At 37.0% G+C, this 20,850-nt stretch overlaps 1 protein-coding gene across 1 annotated transcript in view; it reads left to right on the forward strand.

The window, feature by feature from the left end:
- The window catches only part of LOC145267100 (nucleolar protein 14-like), a 139,865-nt gene that overhangs the window by 94,164 nt on the left and 24,851 nt on the right, over window positions 1-20,850 (forward strand). Inside the window, exons 18-19 of the mRNA XM_080123103.1 lie at window positions 4,122-4,197; window positions 9,633-9,722. Coding sequence (XP_079979229.1) covers window positions 4,122-4,197; window positions 9,633-9,722 — 166 coding nt within the window. The remainder of the gene's footprint in view (window positions 1-4,121; window positions 4,198-9,632; window positions 9,723-20,850) is intronic.

Raw genomic sequence — 20,850 nt, forward strand, 5'->3', positions numbered from 1 at the left:
TTTGATTATAGCAGATGGCATTTAAGTCATCCATTTCTTGTAATAAATAATTTTACCAAGAATTCTTCATAAGTTTTGGTTTTAGTTTTGATTATAGCAGATGGCATTTAAGTCATCCATTTCTTATAAAAAATAATTTTACCAAGAATTCTTCATAAGTTTTGGTTTTAGTTTTGATTATAGCAGATGGCATTTAAGTCATCCATTTCTTGTAATAAATAATTTTATCAAGAATTCTTCATAAGTTTTGGTTTTAGTTTTGATTATAGCAGATGGCATTTAAGTCATCCATTTCTTGTAAAAAATAATTTTATCAAGAATTCTTCATAAGTTTTGGTTTTAGTTTTGATTATAGCAGATGGCATTTAAGTCATCCATTTCTTGTAAAAAATAATTTTACCAAGAATTCTTCATAAGTTTTGGTTTTAGTTTTGATTATAGCAGATGGCATTTAAGTCATCCATTTCTTGTAATAAATAATTTTACCAAGAATTCTTCATAAGTTTTGGTTTTAGTTTTGATGATAGCAGATGGCATTTAAGTCATCCATTTCTTGTAAAAAATAATTTTACCAAGAATTCTTCATAAGTTTTGGTTTTAGTTTTGATTATAGCAGATGGCATTTAAGTCATCCATTTCTTGTAATAAATAATTTTACCAAGAATTCTTCATAAGTTTTGGTTTTAGTTTTGATTATAGCAGATGGCATTTAAGTCATCCATTTCTTATAAAAAATAATTTTATCAAGAATTCTTCATAAGTTTTGGTTTTAGTTTTGATTATAGCAGATGGCATTTAAGTCATCCATTTCTTGTAATAAATAATTTTATCAAGAATTCTTCATAAGTTTTGGTTTTAGTTTTGATTATAGCAGATGGCATTTAAGTCATCCATTTCTTGTAATAAATAATTTTATCAAGAATTCTTCATAAGTTTTGGTTTTAGTTTTGATTATAGCAGATGGCATTTAAGTCATCCATTTCTTGTAATAAATCATTTTACCAAGAATTCTTCATAAGTTTTGGTTTTAGTTTTGATTATAGCAGATGGCATTTAAGTCATCCATTTCTTGTAAAAAATAATTTTACCAAGAATTCTTCATAAGTTTTGGTTTTAGTTTTGATTATAGCTGATGGCATTTAAGTAATCCATTTCTTGTAATAAATAATTTTACCAAGAATTCTTCATAAGTTTTGGTTTTAGTTTTGATTATAGCAGATGGCTTTTAAGTCATCCATTTCTTATAAAAAATAATTTTACCAAGAATTCTTCATAAGTTTTGGTTTTAGTTTTGATTATAGCAGATGGCATTTAAGTCATCCATTTCTTGTAAAAAATAATTTTACCAAGAATTCTTCATAAGTTTTGGTTTTAGTTTTGATTATAGCAGATGGCATTTAAGTCATCCATTTCTTGTAAAAAATAATTTTATCTAGAATTCTTCATAAGTTTTGGTTTTAGTTTTGATTATAGCAGATGGCATTTAAGTCATCCATTTCTTATAAAAAATAATTTTACCAAGAATTCTTCATAAGTTTTGGTTTTAGTTTTGATTATAGCAGATGGCATTTAAGTCATCCATTTCTTGTAATAAATAATTTTATCAAGAATTCTTCATAAGTTTTGGTTTTAGTTTTGATTATAGCAGATGGCATTTAAGTCATCCATTTCTTATAAAAAATAATTTTACCAAGAATTCTTCATAAGTTTTGGTTTTAGTTTTGATTATAGCAGATGGCATTTAAGTCATCCATTTCTTGTAATAAATAATTTTACCAAGAATTCCTCATAAGTTTTGGTTTCGATTATAGCTAATAGCTGCAATAATCTGTTTTTTAAAAATAATTTTATCAAGAATTCTTCAGAAGGTTTGGTTTCAGTTTCGATGTTAGCTGAAAAAACTAAAGTTTACGTATATATATATAGATTTTGTTATCGTTATTTTTCAAGCGATAACTACGGTTAATATTGGCGCCGCCTCGGAGCTCATTTTTTTTTTTTTATTATTATTTACTTAGAAAGTCGCCCTTTTTTATTTGGACGTATTTAACATTTTTTATTTATTTTATTATTTTTAAAACAGTAATCTAATTTATGGATATATATATATATATATATATATATATATATATATATATATATATATATAAATTTGGGATTCAGTTTTGATTCCAGCTGATGAACCCAAATCATGGATATATTTTTGTATTTTTGAAATCGCAACTTTATAACATATAAAAATCAATAGTTGGTTTCAGTTTCGATGTTAGCTGAAAAAACTAAAGCTATATATATATATATATATATATATATATATATATAAAACTACTTAATTTACTCACATAAAATTAATATACGAAAGTATAGATTTATGCGTAAACTTTAAGTATTTACTTCAAAAGTGCTCAATACGTAGGTAGATCTAGTTAGTAAGTTATACAATATACATGGAGATTAAGCTACACTGAATATTCCGCGTTTCATCCACTCTAAGATTCTTCAGGCTTACGTAAGCCTGAAAAATCCTAGAGTGGATGAAACGCAGAATATTCAGTGTAGCTTAATTGCCATATACATTTTATAACTTACTACTATATATATATATATATATATATATATATATATATATTCATAAATTTGGAATTCAGTTTCGATTCCAGCTGATGAATCCAAATCATATGGATATGTTTTTTATTTTTGAAATCGCAACTTTATAACATATAAAAATCGATAGAACATTAACTCTATAATAATATATACGAAATCTGCAAGAATTAAAATATATTTAAGCGTATTTTACGACCTCGCTACACCGGGCGTCCCTGCTAGCTTAGATGCATACTTTTGCAATTTTAACAAAAAAAGCTGCAATAATATCAGTGTCTCCATTTACACTGAACATTTACAGAATGCCAACATAAATATATTACATATGAATGAGTCTCTTGTGGAATTTCCACAGGTCTCACTAGTTATATAGTAATACGGTTTGTTTAGATGTCTATTATTTATTTATAGTAGTTTAAATATTTAAAAAAATAAACCTTAGCTTTACTTTTGGTATTCTTGTAATTATCACTTCCCTTATTTTGTCCTTTAGTCCTCACATCCCATTAGCAATGTTTCTGACAAAGGTGGAAGAATTGCTGTTTTGGGAGTCAGAATCTATTCATCTCGCACTTATCATTGGCTGTTTTTGACCTTGAAGTTTGTTTTTTTTTTGTTTTTTTATTATTAGCTTCTTACATTAAGTGGCTTCATTCATGCCTTGTTTCCATGAAAAAAAAAATTGTAATAAAAAAAAGATATTGATAATTTTTAAATATGTTTACTTTTTCAGATTCACAATTATTTTCACGATTCAAACCTGTCAAACCAGAAATAAATTTGTTTAGTTTAAGAATGGGTAGATTCCCTTCGTGGAAATTCTGATCGCTCTAATTTTTGTGATTTTTTAAATAATAGATATTGTGCGTCAATCAATCAATATTCTCAAAATTTCAGTTTTATTTTTTATTTTTTTTTTACGTGTACTTAAGGGTTTTTAGAGGACATAATACAGGCGCAACCACCAATTTATTAATTCAAATATTTCAGATTTATATCCAATTTCGTCCATAGTTATTAGAAACTAATTAAGCAAGATTTCACAAATTTTAATTTTTTTTCTTAAGACTTCTTAAGCCTTAAATTTTAGACATTTTCTAAAATGAAATCATGTAATGGATTTTGATAAAAATTTGAATAGGGATTCTAGACATAAAGTTTTGTATCTTTATTTTAATCTTCACAAGAATCATAAAAATGTTGAAAAACATTTTTGTTCAGAGAATTAATTTTACCTGCCCTGTGTCGAGTATCATCCTTCTCGTAACTATGGTTTCGTTTATTTTGTTCTCTGGTTCTCACATTCCATTAGGGATCTTTCTGACAGAGGTGGAAGAATTGCTGTTTTAGGGGTCAGAATCTATCAATTTCACACTTAATGCTGGCTGATTTTTTTTACTTTGATATATCAAGTGGCTTCATGCCTAGTCTGGAGTGATTTCCATGCCATCCATAAAAGGAAATGTAATTGAAAAAAAAAATTTAATAATTTTTAAATATGTTTACTTTTTCAGCTCCGCAATTATTTCCACCATTCAAACCTTTCGAACCAGAAATAAATTTGCTGACCTTATCGGGCGACGCAGTAAGGTATGTTGCATCTTTCACGATTCTTTTGTGAGCGAATATCTGCGCAAATATAAATTAATTTTTACTAATTGTACATTTGGAAGCGCGTGCTATTTCATCCAAAAATAAAAATGAGATTCTACTTTTTTTCTTTTTTTTTTTTTTTTACATATACCTGTAAAAAAAAGTTTAGTTAGCTCTTTTCTAGACACATTCGTCTGTAATATAAATCTCACCTGTCTGATTAAATGTATGTATGTATGTATGTTTGTATGTCTGCCTAAAACTTTTGACAGAGATGACAGATCTTCATGAGATTGGTATTGTTTTGAAGCTTGATCCTTCAGACAACAAATATTGAAAAATTGGCTGGGCGTATGCTTAAATATGATATTTTGATTTGTCCAGATTTCGTATATATTATTATAATCATGATTTCAAAAGTAAAAAAAAAAAAAAAAGGTTTTTGAGTGCCATCAGCTAGAATCGAAACCGAAACTGTAACATTCAAAGCTGGTGACGTTGCCATTGTACCAACGAGACACGCATATAAAATGATTAAAAATTAAAAATAAAGATGAATGTACAAAATGTTTAATGATTTTTTTTTCAATTTTGACCAATTTTTGACCCATTAAAAACAATTTTTGACCCCTTAAAAACAATTTTTGACTCCTTAAAAACAATTTTAACCAGCTAAAGACGCATAAAAGAACGGCCTGTAAAAAATCCAATCATTTGAGACCCCTAGCTCTCTGCAATATTTAGTTTTGGAGGAGATAGAGTTTGAAAAGATGGACACAGACAGACAGACACATAGCTGTTTATATATTAGATTTCAATAAATTGTTTCAAAATACAAATACTGAATAACACAAAAGGCTCTGGTATCACATGAAAAATTAGAGAAAACATGAGCTGACTATAGCTGTAAGGCCTCCTATTTTTTTATTCTGCATAAGTAGATCAGAGGGAATTGCAAATTGCATTGTTATGATGATTGGAAGTTTCATCGCTCTGTTGCAGATATTGACCGTGTGAGACTCTAAGAAAGCAAACCCTTGTCATGAACGTGTGTCGGAAGCAGAGATATGTCAGTGAATTCTTTCATTCACTAAGGCAGTTGATACCAGCACAGTTAGGAGATGAGTTCATTGATTTCAGAGTGGCACCAGAGATGATGTGGTTGAAAAAGCACGCTCTGGACTTTCATGACCAAGGCTAACAAAAGTGCATTAAGAATAATGGTGGCTATGTAAAAAAATAAATACTGGAGCACAAAAAGTTGCTCGTTTTTCGTAGCTCTTCAATTTTTTTAGTTAAAACATAGGAGGCCTCGCTTTTGGAACGACTCTCATATATGCTCTGAAGCTGAAAACTGATCTTCATTGAGCTTGGTATTTAAGACAATTTGCTTGATATTATAAAGGATATATGTACATACCTTAAAAATATTTTTATTGTATAATCTAAGGATTATAGTATATTTATTCATACAAACACTAGCTACACATGTGCATACATGATTTTGATTCTTTTCAGAGAAACGGCATCATCGGGACTATATCTTCGTTATGACCAACTTCAATTTCTTTCTTGAGTTTGGTCTTAAAGAAGATGTAGGCCCAATAACGTTTCTCTGAAAAGAGTTGCTGCAGAAACATGTATGCACATGTGTAGCCAGTGATGTTTGTATAAATAAATATATTTTGATCACGCTCGGTTTATTTATCGAGCACTTTTTGATAAACACAGGAGTTTCAGTAGATTCACATCTAGAAGACTACAAGTCTGAAATCATTATATAATCTAAGGAATATATATATATAATTTTTTTTTTTTTAGGATTGTACAGCTATCAGACGACTAAGGGAAAAGAAATCAAATAAACAATAAATAAATGTAACCATCTATATATATAAAAGCGAAAATGTATGTATGTATGTGTGTATGTTCTTTCATTTATGTCAGGTCATGTCATATGCTACTGGTACCATGTAACCCAGTACTACCTGCCTCATGGTCGGGTCACCGGCGACTAAACTGGTTCCCCCACCAGACTTGTTTGGTGAGGAGGGCGGCTAGTCTCCCTGAAGGATTAAAAACAAGACCTTCCAAAGGGCGAATGAACTCTTTTTCTGGGTCAACAGCCAACTAGCACCGTGTATATTTGTGTGTGTGTATATGTGTATTGGGGTAGAGAGGGCTCCCGTAAGCCGTGGTGAAGGCAACCTTTCTAGGAGAAGCAAATCTCTGATTTAAAAAAACCATAAAGCGGAAGACCAGTACCCGCATTAAGCTGGTCTGCAGTTTAATTTGTTGCTGGCTATCTTGCTCTTGCTTGTTGCTGGATCTCAACATTTTTAACCGAGAGAGAGACTTAGCTGTCGTACAAAGTTAAGACTCTTTAACATCGCATTTGTATAGATACTCCCTCAGACATTTGGGCTCATGGATTTTTAATGTCTGATGGAGTGGCACTCGTCTGACAAGACGTTGCAATCATCATGTTCTTTCTTATTTAACACCACTCACACCTACAAACACCCAGGCAACGCCGGGTACCCTCGCTAGTCTATATATATAAAAGGCAAAATGTGTGTGCACATTTTTTGTATGTCCAGCAAAGGCTTTTTTTTTTGGGGGGGGTACTATTTCTATTTTTATATACCGTCTAGATTGTAACATCTACGATTTACGAACGTGCATCGCATCTAGATTTATTTACATCGACTTTTACAAAATTCTTGCTATTTCGGCTCCCCTCGTGTGTGTGTTCGGCTTTTTCGTATAAAAGCGAAACTAATCTGAAGCGAAGGTGTGGTTCCCGGCTTTCGTGCCGGGAACGTCCAGAAAGCAATGAGGTTTGATAAATGCGGGGGAAACCCCTTATATTTCTATTCATTTGGACAGTACTTGTACAGTTTAGTCAAGACATTAAAAAATGAAAATATCGAGAAAAAGGTTATATTTCACGTATTCGTTATGAAACAAAGTTCTCTGAAAAAAAATTTCACTTAATTTCATCAAGTATTTTTTTTTTTTTTTTTTTTTTTTTTTTTACAGCGAAAAAACAATTTATGATACCGAGCAAAAGGTTCGATTTTTAGGAAGAAAAGCTAGAATTATAGATGGGGAGGGAGTGTCAGCACTTTACATGGAGTTATCTCCCTGTGTCATGCTGTTCAGCTTTAGCAAATTTCACAATGGCTGACTTCAACGTGCTCTCATAAGAACGTGTTTTTCCGCTGTAAAAAAAAACAAAACTACTCAATCAAATTAAACGAAATTTTTTTTCAGAGATCTTCAGTTCAAAACGGATACGTACAATATAACCTTTTTTCGATATTTTCATTTTTTAACGTTTTGACTAAACTGTACACTGGTTTGTCAGTTTTCTACAAGGCGAGGTTGTTTTTTCCGCCAACATTTTTGCAAGTCATTGTCTCCTTTCAATTGATTAGCCTTAATTTCGATGTTCATGACTTCTGGTTTTGCTATCAGCAAAGACGTCACATTTTTTTTTTCGCCTTCTTTTTCTCCTTCGCGTTACAGGTTTGAACCTACCTGCCTACTACCACTTTTTTTTTAACACCTCTCTCAACCCGGGCTGCCTACTGTTGTTTTGATCCCTCCCCCTCGGGATTCCTTACTACACCACCTCTCCGCACCTGGGAAATGCTGGGTACCCCCCGCTAGTCTATTATATAAAAGGCAAAATGTGTGTGTGTTTGTCTGTCTCCAAAATACTTTTGACAGACACATCAGACCATGACAAAATCGGTATTCTAGAAAGATCGATCTCTCGGATGAAAAATATCTAAAAATTATCCAAAAAGATTAATTCTATACTGGACAACTGAGCAATTTTTTGCAAGTCATCAAACACCTAGCGATCTTAACATATGTTTAAAAGATGTTATTTCGACCTGCCGTGACATCATAAGTCGCCATGGGTGAGATGGCTAACACGTTAGCTTTTTCACCTCCTTTTCCTCTTTTGTGTTACAGGTTTGAGCCTGGCTACTGCGGCTAATTTTTTTTTTTTTTTTTTTTTTTTTTTAGGGATTGGTTGCTTAATAGCCTTAGTATACCACCTGTCTCCACCTGGGCAATGCCGGGGAGCCATGCTAGTAGCCAATAAAAGTGACTTTTTATTTTTTTTTTTTTTTTTTTTTTTTTTTTTACCTACCTGGCTATACATATATATATATATATATATATATAGAGAGAGAGAGAGAGAGAGAGAAGAAAAAAATTAAAAACTGTAAAAATTAATTTATTTTTCCACAGAATACTCAAAAAAGGTATATTGAAATTTTCTTGATCCGCAGAGTTTCAAAGAAATTCATTCTTCTCATCAGAGGAAAGATATTAGCAAATGAATATTATAGCAAATCTATGAATTTTCTGGTACTGGCATTAATTGAAAGAGTATTCTATGAAAACTAGTCATCAATGCAAAAAATACTTTTTGTGCAAAGGGTTTATGAAATGGGTGAAAAAAATGTAAGAAATCAGAAGATACATAAAAAGTCAATGATTAAAAATAAAACAAATGGAAAGATATGGAGTGATCCAGTATTATCAATACGAAAAGATGATTGAAGATAACGTTCCCAGAGGAAAAATCCGGAATTGTGCTGATGACACGCAGAATCGAATTAAAATCAGGAATGTGCATAGTGATCCAAAAATATTGTAATAATTCAATGGTTGTATTGAGTTTTTTTATTTGGTAGGGGATTACTATATAAATATTAATATTTATATTTACTCTAAGTTTACAAAACCTATTGGATTCTAAACTTAATCTTTACTGACTGCTTTTATATATATATATATACTAGCAGGCTGCCCATCATAAAGTACGCTTAAATATGATATTTTGATTAATGCAGATTTTGTATTTATTATTATATCATATTGGACCCAATATATATAGAAATGATTTAAAATTTAAAAAAAAAAATGATTTAAAATTTAAAAAAAAAATGATATAAAATTTTTTAAAAAATGATTTAAAATTAAAAAGAAATGATTTAAAATTTTAAAAAAAATGATTTAAAATTAAAAAAAAATGATTTAAAATTTTAAAAAAAATGATTTAAAATTAAAAAAAATGATTTTAAAATTTAAAAAAAATGATTTAAAATTAAAAAAAAAATGATTTAAAATTTTAAAAAAAAAAAAAAAATGACCACAACCGAGAAACGTTTGGCTTACGACTTTTTCCTTTGGCGTTGATGCCTTAGCTATGAAGACATGTTTGCTGCAAGGCTAAGAATTAAAACATGAACCAATAGCTATTACGTTATGCATGCATATTCATAATAACGTCGTTCGACCTTCACCTGGCAAATTCCATTCTTTTAATTTTCACACTTTTGTACTGATTTTTGTTTGTTAGCTTCGCTTTACAAATCCCATATTTTTTCTTTTCTTTTTTTTTCCAGTGAAGAAACGATATCTCCTTTGAAACTGAGTTATCTGAAGAAATGTGAAACCAATAACGATAAAAGTTTATTTAATTGTGATAAATTCAGGTAAGTTTTCACGATTATTATCATTTTTTTTTTTTTTTTTTTATTTATTTTTTTTTTTTTTGTATTTCTCATTGTACACCAGGTCCTAGATATGACCTAAAACTATATCCGATGGTGAGGCCCCACCTTGCGGGCCTTGGGGAGTGTGGAGCCACCTTTTAATTGCCATTGCTCCCAGGTTCACTCTGACCCGGAGTGGTAGTACCTGTTAGGGTCCCAAGTATGGGTTAAACAGAATCTGACTTAAAAAACAATATACTCCATTAAAAATCGTTCCTCAAAATAACTAGATTCGGCATTAAATAACCTGAAAAAGGTTGATATGCCGTAAAACAAAAACAACCAACCAACCTTGTACACCAAGAGTCAAATAAGTTTAAGATGGAGTAATGTTGCCATATCATCGGAGGTGTCACTTGTGACATTCTTTCTTGCCTTAAGGAGGCAAGCTGATTAACCAAAATTACCAACCATCATCTCAAAATTCCAAAATACAATTGTTGGATGGCTATTTTTAAAGAACAAAAAAGTTTTTTAATCGAGAAGAAAAAAGATTCTTTAACAAGAAGAAAAAAAGTTTTTTTTAAATAGAAGAAAAATTGTTTTTTAAACACGAAAAAAAGTTTTAAAGAAGAAGAAAAAAAGTTTTAAAGAAGGAAAACGTTTTAAAGAAGAAAAAACGTTTTAAAGAAGAAGAAAAAACGTTTTAAAGAAGTAGAAAAAACGTTTTAAAGAAGAATAAAGTTTTAAAGAAGAAGAAAAAACGTTTTAAAGAAGAAAAACGTTTTAAAGAAGAAAAAACGTTTTAAAGAAGAAAAAACGTTTTAAAGAAGAAAAAACGTTTTAAAGAAGAAGAAAAAAGTTTTAAAGAAGAAGGAAAAAAGTTTTAAAGAAGAAGAAAAAACGTTTTAAAGAAGAAAAAACGTTTTAAAGAAGAAGGAAAACGTTTTTAAAGAAGAAAAAATTTTTAAAGAAGAAGAAAGCATTTTTAAAAAAAAATTTATTTTTTTTTAATTTTAAAAAGAAAAAAGAATATAAAACAAAAACAAAAAAATAAAGGGAGGCAACTCCACGAAAAAAAAAAAAAATGTAAATAACTATATATGTCTGTATTATTTAGATTCTTCGCATTACTGTTCTCATCTTGAGTGTTATTCTCACGTTTCGGATATTGTAATCTCTGGAGGTTACATCGGCCGAAGCGTCATAAGATGAGAACAGTAGTCTGAATAATTCAAATTATCAATCCTCATCTAAAAAAAAGTCAAAACCATACATCTAGCAAAACAAAAGAATGGATGTTGTGCCACAAAACAGATGAAGCAATTTTTGTTGGTTTGTCTGATGCTTCAGAGTTAAATAAACAAAAAGGATTGATATGCCGCGACTTAAACACAGGAATTGCTTACAATAGATTTACTCATTTTTATCTTCTGATCTTTGTTTCATTCTCTTTTTTCAGGTTTTATCTCCACCCCGCTTCCCTTTTTTTTTTAATCTTTTTTATCTTACACGTTCTCTTCTTTCTTTTCCTTTTTATTTCAGTCACTCCCCTCCCCCACTTCCTCCCCTCTTCCTTTTAATCATTCTCATCCATTTTAACTCCATCTTCCTCATCTCATTTTTTCTCACTTCAACTCTCTTTTTCATCCATTATATTTTTCTCTCTCTGTATTGCTATATATATATTTTTTTTTCTCCTTTTGTATGTCTCTTTTTGTCTCCTTTCTATGCGTCTCTATCTTTTTCATATGTCTCTCTTTGTCTCTATCTGCACGTGTCTCTTTATTTCCAGCAACACATCTCTCTCTCTTTGTCTCCCTCTGCGTCTCCCTCTGCACGTCTCACTCTTGGTCTCCCTCTGCACGTCTCACTCTTGGTCTCCCTCTGCACGTCTCTCTCTTGGTCTCCCTCTGCACGTCTCTCTCTTGGTCTCCCTCTGCACGTCTCTCTCTTGGTCTCCCTCTGCACGTCTCTCTCTTGGTCTCCCTCTGCACGTCTCTCTCTTGGTCTCCCTCTGAACGTCTCTCTCTTGGTCTCCCTCTGCACGTCTCTCTCTCTTTGTCTCCCTCTGCACGTCTCTCTCTCTCTCTTTGTCTCCCTCTGCACGTTTCTCTCTCTCTCTCTCTCTCTCTCTCTCTCTCTCTCTCTCTCTCTCGGCACGTCTCTCTCTCTCTTTGTCTCCCTCTGCACGTCTCTCTCTCTCTTTGTCTCCCTCTGCACGTCTCTCTCTCTCTTTGTCTCCCTCTGCACGTCTCTCTCTCTCTTTGTCTCCCTCTGCATGTCTCTCTCTTTGTCTCCCTCTGCACGTCTCTCTCTCTCTCTCTCTTTGTCTCCCTCTGCACGTCTCTCTCTCTTTGTCTCCCTCTGCACGTCTCTCTCTCTCTCTTGGTCTCCCTCTGCACGTCTCTCTCTGTCTCCCTCTGCACGTCTCTCTCTCTTTGTCTCCCTCTGCACGTCTCTTTCTCTTTGTCTCCCTCTCTCTCTTTGTCTCCCTCTGCACGTCTCTCTCTCTCTCTTTGTCTCCCTCTGTACGTCTCTCTCCCTCTTGGTCTCCCTGTGCACGTCTCTCTCTTGGACTCCCTCTGCACGTCTCTCTCTCTCTCTTTGTCTCCCTCTGCACCTCTCTCTCTCTCTCTCTCTTTGTCTCCCTCTTTACATCTCTCTCTCTTGGTCTCCCTCTGCACGTCTCTCTCTCTCTCTCTTGGTCTCCCTCTCTCTTGGTCTCCCTCTGCTTGTGTCTCCCTCTCTTGGTCTCCCTCTGCACATCTCTCTCTCTTGGTCTCCCTCTGCACGTCTCTCTCTCTCTTTGTCTCCCTCGGCACGTCTCTCTCTCTCTCTCTTTGTCTCCCTCTGTACGTCTCTCTCTCTTGGTCTCCCTCTGCACGTCTCTCTCTCTTGGTCTCCCTCTGCACGTCTCTCTCTCTTGGTCTCCCTCTGCCCGTCTCTCTCTCTCTCTTTGTCTCCCTCTGTACGTCTCTCTCTCTTGGTCTCCCTCTGCACGTCTCTCTCTCTTTGTCTCCCTCTGCACGTCTCTCTCTCTCTCTCTCTCTCTCTCTCTCGGTCCCCGTCTGCACGTCTCTCTCTCTCTCTCTCGGTCCCCGTCTGCACGTCTCTCTCTCTCTCTCTCTCTCTCTCTCTCTCTCTCTTGGTCTCCCTCTGCACGTCTCTCTCTCTCTCTCTCTCTTGGTCTCCCTCTGCACGTCTCTCTCTCTCTCTTGGTCTCCCTATGCACATCTGTCTCTCTTGGTCCCCCTCTGCACGTCTCTCTCTCTTGGTCTCCCTCTGTACGTCTCTCTCTTTGTCTCCCTCTGCACCTCTCTCTCTCTCTTGGTCTCCCTCTGCACGTCTCTCTCTCTCTTTGTCTCCCTCTGCACATCTCTCTCTCTCTCTCTTTGTTTCTCTCTGCACGTCTCTCTCTCTTTGTCTCCCTCTGCACGTCTCTCTCTCTTTGTCTCCCTCTGCACGTCTCTCTCTCTTTGTCTCCCTCTGCACGTCTCTCTCTCTCTTTGTCTCCCTCTGAACGTCTCTCTCTCTTTGTCTCCCTCTGCACGTCTCTCTCTCTCTTTGTCTCTCTCTCTTTGTCTCCCTCTGCACGTCTCTCTCTCTCTTTGTCTCCCTCTGCACGTCTCTCGCTCTTTATCTCCCTCTGCACGTCTCTCTCTCTCTTTGTCTCCCTCTGCATGCCTCTCTCTTTGTCTCCCTCTGCACGTCTCTCTCTCTCTTTGTCTCCCTCTGCACGTCTCTCTCTCTCTTTTTCTCCCTCTGCACATTTCTCTCTCTCTCTCTCTCTTTGTCTCCCTCTACACGTCTCTCTGTCTTTGTCTCCCTCTGCACGTCTCTCTCTCTCTCTCTAGGTCTCCCTCTGCACGTCTCTCTCTCTCTCTCTCTAGGTCTCCCTCTGCACGTCTCTCTCTCTTGGTCTCCCTCTGCACGTCTCTCTCTCTCTCTCTTGGTCTCCCTCTGCACGTCTCTCTCTCTCTCTCTCTTGGTCTCCCTCTGCACGTCTCTCTCTCTCTTGGTCTCCCTCTGCCCGTCTTTCTCTCTCTCTTTGTCTCCCTCTGCACGTCTCTCTCTCTCTCTCTTTGTCTCCCTCTGCACGTCTCTCTCTCTCTCTGTCTCCCTCTGCACGTCTCTCTCTCTCTCTCTCTCTCCCTCTGCACGTCTCTTTCTCTTTGTCTCCCTCTGCACGTCTCTCTCTCTCTTGGTCTCCCTCTGCACGTCTCTTTCTCTTTGTCTCCCTCTGCACGTCTCTCTCTCTCTCTCTCTCTCTTGGTCTCCCTCTGCACGTCTCTTTCTTTTTGTCTCCCTCTGCACGTCTCTCTCTCTCTCTCTCTCTCTCTCTCTCTCTTTGTCTCCCTCTGCACGTCTCTCTCTCTCTCTGTCTCCTTCTGCACGTCTCTCTCTGTCTCCCTCTGCACGTCTCTTTCTCTTTGTCTCCCTCTGCACGTCTCTCTCTCTCTTGGTCTCCCTCTGCACGTCTCTTTCTCTTTGTCTCCCTCTGCACGTCTCTCTCTCTCTCTCTCTCTCTCTCTCTTGGTCTCCCTCTGCACGTCTCTTTCTCTTTGTCTCCCTCTGCACGTCTCTCTCTCTCTCTCTCTCTCTTGGTCTCCCTCTGCCCGTCTCTCTCTCTCTCTTTGTCTCCCTCTGCACGTCTCTCTCTCTCTCTCTTTGTCTCCCTCTGCACGTCTCTCTCTCTCTCTGTCTCCCTCTGCACGTCTCTCTCTCTCTGTCTCCCTCTGCACGTCTCTCTCTCTCTCTCTCTCTCTCTCTGTCTCCCTCTGCACGTCTCTTTGTCTCCCTCTGCACGTCTCTCTCTCTCTTGGTCTCCCTCTGCACGTCTCTTTCTCTTTGTCTCCCTCTGCACGTCTCTCTCTCTCTCTCTCTCTCTCTCTTGGTCTCCCTCTGCACGTCTCTCTCTCTCTTGGTCTCCCTCTGCACGTCTCTCTCTCTCTCTCTCTTGGTCTCCCTCTGCACGTCTCTCTCTCGGTCTCCCTCTGCACGTCGCTCTCTCTCTCTGTCTCCCTCTGCACGTCTCTCTCTCTCTCTGTCTCCCTCTGCACGTCTCTCTCTCTCTCTCTCTCTCTTGGTCTCCCTCTGCACGTCTCTTTCTCTTTGTCTCCCTCTGCACGTCTCTCTCTCTCTTGGTCTCCCTCTGCACGTCTCTTTCTCTTTGTCTCCCTCTGCACGTCTCTCTCTCTCTCTCTTGGTCTCCCTCTGCACGTCTCTCTCTCTCTCTTGGTCTCCCTCTGCACGTCTCTCTCTCTCTCTCTCTCTCTTGGTCTCCCTCTGCACGTCTCTCTCTCTCTCTCTTGGTCTCCCTCTGCACGTCTCTCTCTCTCTCTCTCTCTCTCTTGGTCTCCCTCTGCACGTCTCTCTCTCTCTCTCTCTCTCTCTCTTGGTCTCCCTCTGCACGTCTCTCTCTCTCTCTTGGTCTCCCTCTGCACGTCTCTTTCTCTTTCTCTCCCTCTGCACGTCTCTCTCTCTCTCTCTCTCTCTCTCTCTCTTGGTCTCCCTCTGCACGTCTCTCTCTCTGTCTTGGTCTCCCTCTGCACGTCTCTCTCTCTCTCTTGGTCTCCCTCTGCACGTCTCTCTCTCTCTCTCTCTTGGTCTCCCTCTGCACGTCTCTCTCTCTCTCTTGGTCTCCCTCTGCACGTCTCTCTCTCTCTCTTTTGGTCTTCTCTGCACGTCTCTCTCTCTCTCTTTGTCTCCCTCTGCACGTCTCTCTCTCTCTCTCTCTTTGTCTCCCTCTGCACGTTTCTCTCTCTCTCTCTCTCTCTTTGTCTCCCTCTGCACGTTTCTCTCTCTCTTTCTCTCTTTGTCTCCCTCTGCACGTTTCTCTCTCTTTGTCTCCCTCTTCACGTCTCTCTCTCTCTGTCTCCCTCTGCACGTCTCTCTCTCTCTCTCGGTCTCCCTCTGCACGTCTCTCTCTCTTGGTCTCCCTCTGCACGTCTCTTTCTCTTTGTCTCCCTCTGCACGTCTCTCTCTCTCTTGGTCTCCCTCTGCACGTCTCTTTCTCTTTCTCACCCTCTGCACGTCTCTCTCTCTCTCTTGGTCTCCCTCTGCACGTCTCTCTCTCTCTCTCTCTCTCTTGGTCTCCCTCTGCACGTCTCTCTCTCTCTTGGTCTCCCTCTGCACGTCTCTCTCTTTCTCTCTCTTGGTCTCCCTCTGCACGTCTCTCTCTTTCTCTCTCTTGGTCTCCCTCTGCACGTCTCTCTCTCTCTCTCTCTGTCTCCCTCTGCACGTCTCTCTCTCTCTCTCTGTCTCCCTCTGCACGTCTCTCTCTCTCTCTTGGTCTCCCTCTGCACGTCTCTCTCTCTCTCTCTTGGTCTCCCTCTGCACGTCTCTCTCTCTCTCTCTCTCTTGGTCTCCCTCTACACGTCTCTCTCTCTTGGTCTCCCTCTGCACGTCTCTCTCTCTCTTTCCATACATCTCTCTTTGTCTCTCTCATACCATTCTGCCATTTTGACTACCATTCATTTATTCTAAGCACTGCTATGGTGAACTCTTGTCCGATTAAAATTTCTTGAGGATCAACGTTTTTCTTCTTTCACAACTCCCTCCCCCACTCCTCACCCCACTGTCCCAAGCATTTTTTTTTTATATTTTTGTCAATGACGGACACTTTACAAACGAATTAGAAATCGCTAAGAAAAGCCAACCGACGTCGAATGAATAATCTTTTCACCATGGCAACGCTAAGTCTCCGCGAAGATTTGAATAGCACCAATTAAAAAATCAATAATTCTTCGAGAAATTTCTGCTTTGCTTTTACCTGAGACAAACATAGAGACCAAGTGTCAAAGATTTCATCTTTTTTCTTTACGCAGATGCCCTCGACACTACCATCCTTCATGAAAACATGGAATCTCTATATCTTTATAAAATTAGGTATGCTTATTATGTGTGTGTGTGTGTATATATATATATATATATATATATATATATATATATACACAGTACTTTGTGGTAATTGTGCCAACTAGCTACAACTGCTCTTTTGGCAACCTTGCATATAAAGAGCACTTCTCTTTCTTCCGCCCTTCTTGCAATCCCCCCCCTGACCTCATTCACTCTTTCATCCCATAATAACGAACATTTCTCTAAAAGTCTGAGGAAGCTACAGACGGCCAAAAAAACGGCTGGGTAGCTGAAACAATAATGTAATTTAACAGAAAGATACGGTAATAAAAACAAAACGCATATTTGCTCTACAACAGTATTGAGCACTTTCTTCGGTTTTTATTAATTACCATTTCCACTATATATATATATATATATATATATATAGGGTATCCAAAAAGTCATTAAAGGGTTTTGAACTTAAATAGATTTTTTTAATGATATTTTTCTGTACTTTTAACACAATCTTACTAAGACATTGGGAAATTTTTTTAAAAAATGCAAAATACAAACAATCTTTATTTATGAAAAATAATGTCTTTTAAATGTTACCCATTTTCAGCTTCGCATATTTGTACTCTTTTGCAAAATCATTATTCATGGTGGATTGTAGAATCTTCAGATTGCAACTTAATTCCCTTATTTCGTTCCTGATGTTTTCCTTCAATTCTTGCAGGGTTTGGGGTTTGTTAACATAGACTCTTTCTTTAAGATATCCCCACAAGAAAAACTTGTTTTTTTTTTTTTGTTTTTTTTTTATTATTACATTTTCACCCCAAACAAGGCAAATTGCCACTTTGGTGTAGGGGGCTACTATCAGGGGCAACAACTACTGGGGTACTATGTAGGGATTTGGGCAGCAAGATGTTGGTTCACGTTACACTTGAACTTCTGCACGTCAGTACTGTTGGGGAAGCAGGGACCTGGAATAGAATTCCAGAGTCTAGCGGTTCTGGGGAAGAAACTATTGGAATAAAAAGATCTTTCACATCTAGGGATCTCTACAGTGTGGGGGTGGGATTTAGCAGCCTGTCGGGTTTGTCGAAGGTGCTCATGTTGTGGGGGCACAAGTGATTGCAGTTCGTCAGAGCATTCACCACTAAAATACTTGTAGAAAAGGCAGAGGGATGCAACATTTCGTCGATGGGACAGAGGCTGAAGCTTAGATGCCAGTTCAGGGCCTATCAGGTTTGCGACTCTCTTTTGAACCTTGTCAAGGAGCAAGAGACTAGTAGCAGATGCGACAGCAATACTCCATACATGGGCGAATGGTGGCCTTATAGAGGTACAGGATACTTTCGGGTGTTAGTAGTTTTCTAGCACGGTAGAGAGAGCCCACCTTTCTTGCAGCGGCCCTGGCAATGCCTTCAATGTAATTGTTCCAACTCATGTTTCCTGTGAACGTTAGGCCAAGGAGTTTGAAAGATGTACTCTCAGATAAAGAGTCGTTGGCCATTGCTATTGGTGGTAGAGAAGGTTTCTTGTAATTATTTAATGAAACTAGTTTAGTCTTGGCAGCATTGAACGCGATGCTATCTCTTACATGAGAATGCCGTCAATAAGGTCTTTGAGTCAAAACAATTGACCCCAGATTTTGGTAAAGCAATTTCACAACTTGCGTACGTTATTCATTGCTATACTTATTCTAAATTAATTTTCAAAATATTATCTGTAAAATATCTGAAATAGAGAAAAAAATAAGTCATTAATGGAAAAATGATAAAGATTTTCAACCCTTCAGTGACTTTTTGGACACCGTGTATCATTAGTAGGGTTAGACGAACAGAATATTCTTTTCATTGTTTTTACTCCCGAGCATATATCCGATACAGTTAGACAACCGAGAACCACATCACTGTACATAAAAACATATAAGATATCAATGGATATATACCTGAGAGTCAAAACAAGGAAAAGAATATGCTAGGTATATGCTCTTTATACCTAGGTATTTCAAATTTTAATGCTTCTCATCAGAAGAGGGGCTAGGTTGCTAATATTTCAATGCAACAGCTAGCTAAGGAGATAATTGGGTGAGTATTAAGGTATTTGGTATATAGGAGAGTGATGGATGAGGGGTATGCGGGGTATATAGGAAGGTTAAACTAATGTAGGAGAATTTAAGCTAATTGGGGACTTGAGAGAGAGTTGGAGCTATAACGAATAGGGGATATGAGAAATAGGGGGATAATATTATAAAGGGAAGGAAGACGCAAAGGAAGAGGGTTATATATATATATATATTTTTTTTTTTTTTACATAGGCATCACCACATTATCAAGGCCAAGTGGCCACTCAAGGATAAGGGTTAAAGAGTGTACAGTAATCATTAGTAATGAAAATTTGGTAAATTTGATAACTTATATGGAACGGCTCATCAAGAACTTATTTACGTTAGACTTGAACACAACCATATTGTAGTCAGCCGGAAAGCAGGAAAACGGAAGACAATTCCACAGGCGTGCAGTTCTAAGAAAGAAGCTTTGTTCATGGAATCTACGTTTAGGTTTAGGCACAGACAAAGAGTGGGGGGAATTATTGATAGTGTTTACAGCCAGACGAGTGTTTCTTGTGAAAGTTTGGCGAGGGGGGACCATAGATTGAAGCTCAGTCAAACACTTTCCATGAAAATATATTTACCCTGTTATATTCCCATTTTAAAACAATATCGCTCTTGTAAAGTTATCTTTTTTTTTCTATTGTTAACAGTTTTTATGCTCATACGGAGTATTCTTCCTAATTATTACTTGTATTATTCTCACAAACACAGCAGGGGCTAAAGAAAAAAAAAAAAATGCTTCTACATTTACCTGACCACCCGAGGGGACGAAGCAACCTGTTTTGTTTTTTTACATGGGGTTCACCACTTATCAAGGCCCGAAGGCCACTCAGGGATAAGGGTTATTGTGTGTACAGTAACCAATGAGATAGTATTGTAGTAATCATTAGTATTGGGGGTTTTGATAGAGTATCTTACTTAAGGGGGCGGTTTGTCAGGAGTTTGTTTATGTTGGACTTGAAGACGTCCAAGTTGTAGTCAGGTGGGAAATAGGCAAGCGGCAGAGAGTTCCACTGGCGTGCAGTTCTAAGAAAGAAGCTTTGTTCATGGAATCTACGTTTGGATTTAGGCACAGATAAAGAGTGGGGAAAATTATTGACAGTAGTTCTCTTTAGAGTTAAATTTCAGAAAGGCTTCATTTTGCCTAAGAAGACCATATCATTTTGCCTAAGAGGACCGTGTCATTTTGCCTAAGCGGACCATATCATATCATTTTGCTTAAGAGACTGACTGAATGATCACTAGGGCTAGGACAACAGCATATTCTTTTCATTGTTTTGACTCTCGAGTGTGTATCCGTTGATATCTTATATGCTTTTATATAAAGTGATGTAGTTCTCGGTTGATTAACTGTGTCCGATATATACTCGAGAGTCAAAACAATGAAAAGCATATTCTGTTGTCACAGCCCTAATGATCCCCTGAGTGTGGAGCCTCGAGCATATTTTAATTTTTACGATAAGTAGAGCACAAATAAGTAATTAAAGAGAATAGAAAGTGGATCTTAGGTTTATTTTCGGCAGCCGCTTAACTCTTGTTGCCCTTATTTTGTGCTTTAGTCCTCACATTCCATGAGCGATGTTTGTGACAAAGAGGAAAGAATTGCTGTTTTCTAGAACCTATTCCATCTTGGCAAGTTTTTAACCTTGAAGTAGTATCTTTTTTTTTTTTTTTGTTTAATTTCTTATATCAAGTGGCTTCATACCTTGTCTGGAGCAATTTCCATAAAAAAAAATTAAAGAAAAAATTATACTCTTTCTATGTGTTTATATTATCACTACGTTATTCTAGCCCGAACAATCTTTTTTTTCTACGTTTTTGACCTTATGTTTAGGATTTATTTTATGGAAGCGGATTTAGCAAGTGACCATTAGATTTTGACCTTTCGACATTCTGATTCGTAAAGGGACAAAAATACAAAGCTTATGTAACATCCTATGAAATGACGAATCTGGCAGCAGCCACTCACCATGCAACACATGTCCTCAACCCTCATTGACCCGGTTTCACTTTTATACAGCATCACACTACATGTACGTGCCTGACAGACTCTTCCCATAGTCTACAGTGATAATACTCTGCTCATTACTTATCGCAGAAGTTCCCCCAGACTTTTTCCATCCACTCCTAATTCTTGCAATGAACACTAGCACCTGCTCCAGTCAT

The sequence above is a fragment of the Euprymna scolopes genome, chromosome 42 (genome assembly GCF_053919585.1).
Source record: "Euprymna scolopes isolate OS-2025 chromosome 42, ASM5391958v1, whole genome shotgun sequence".
Lineage (NCBI taxonomy): Eukaryota > Metazoa > Mollusca > Cephalopoda > Sepiida > Sepiolidae > Euprymna > Euprymna scolopes.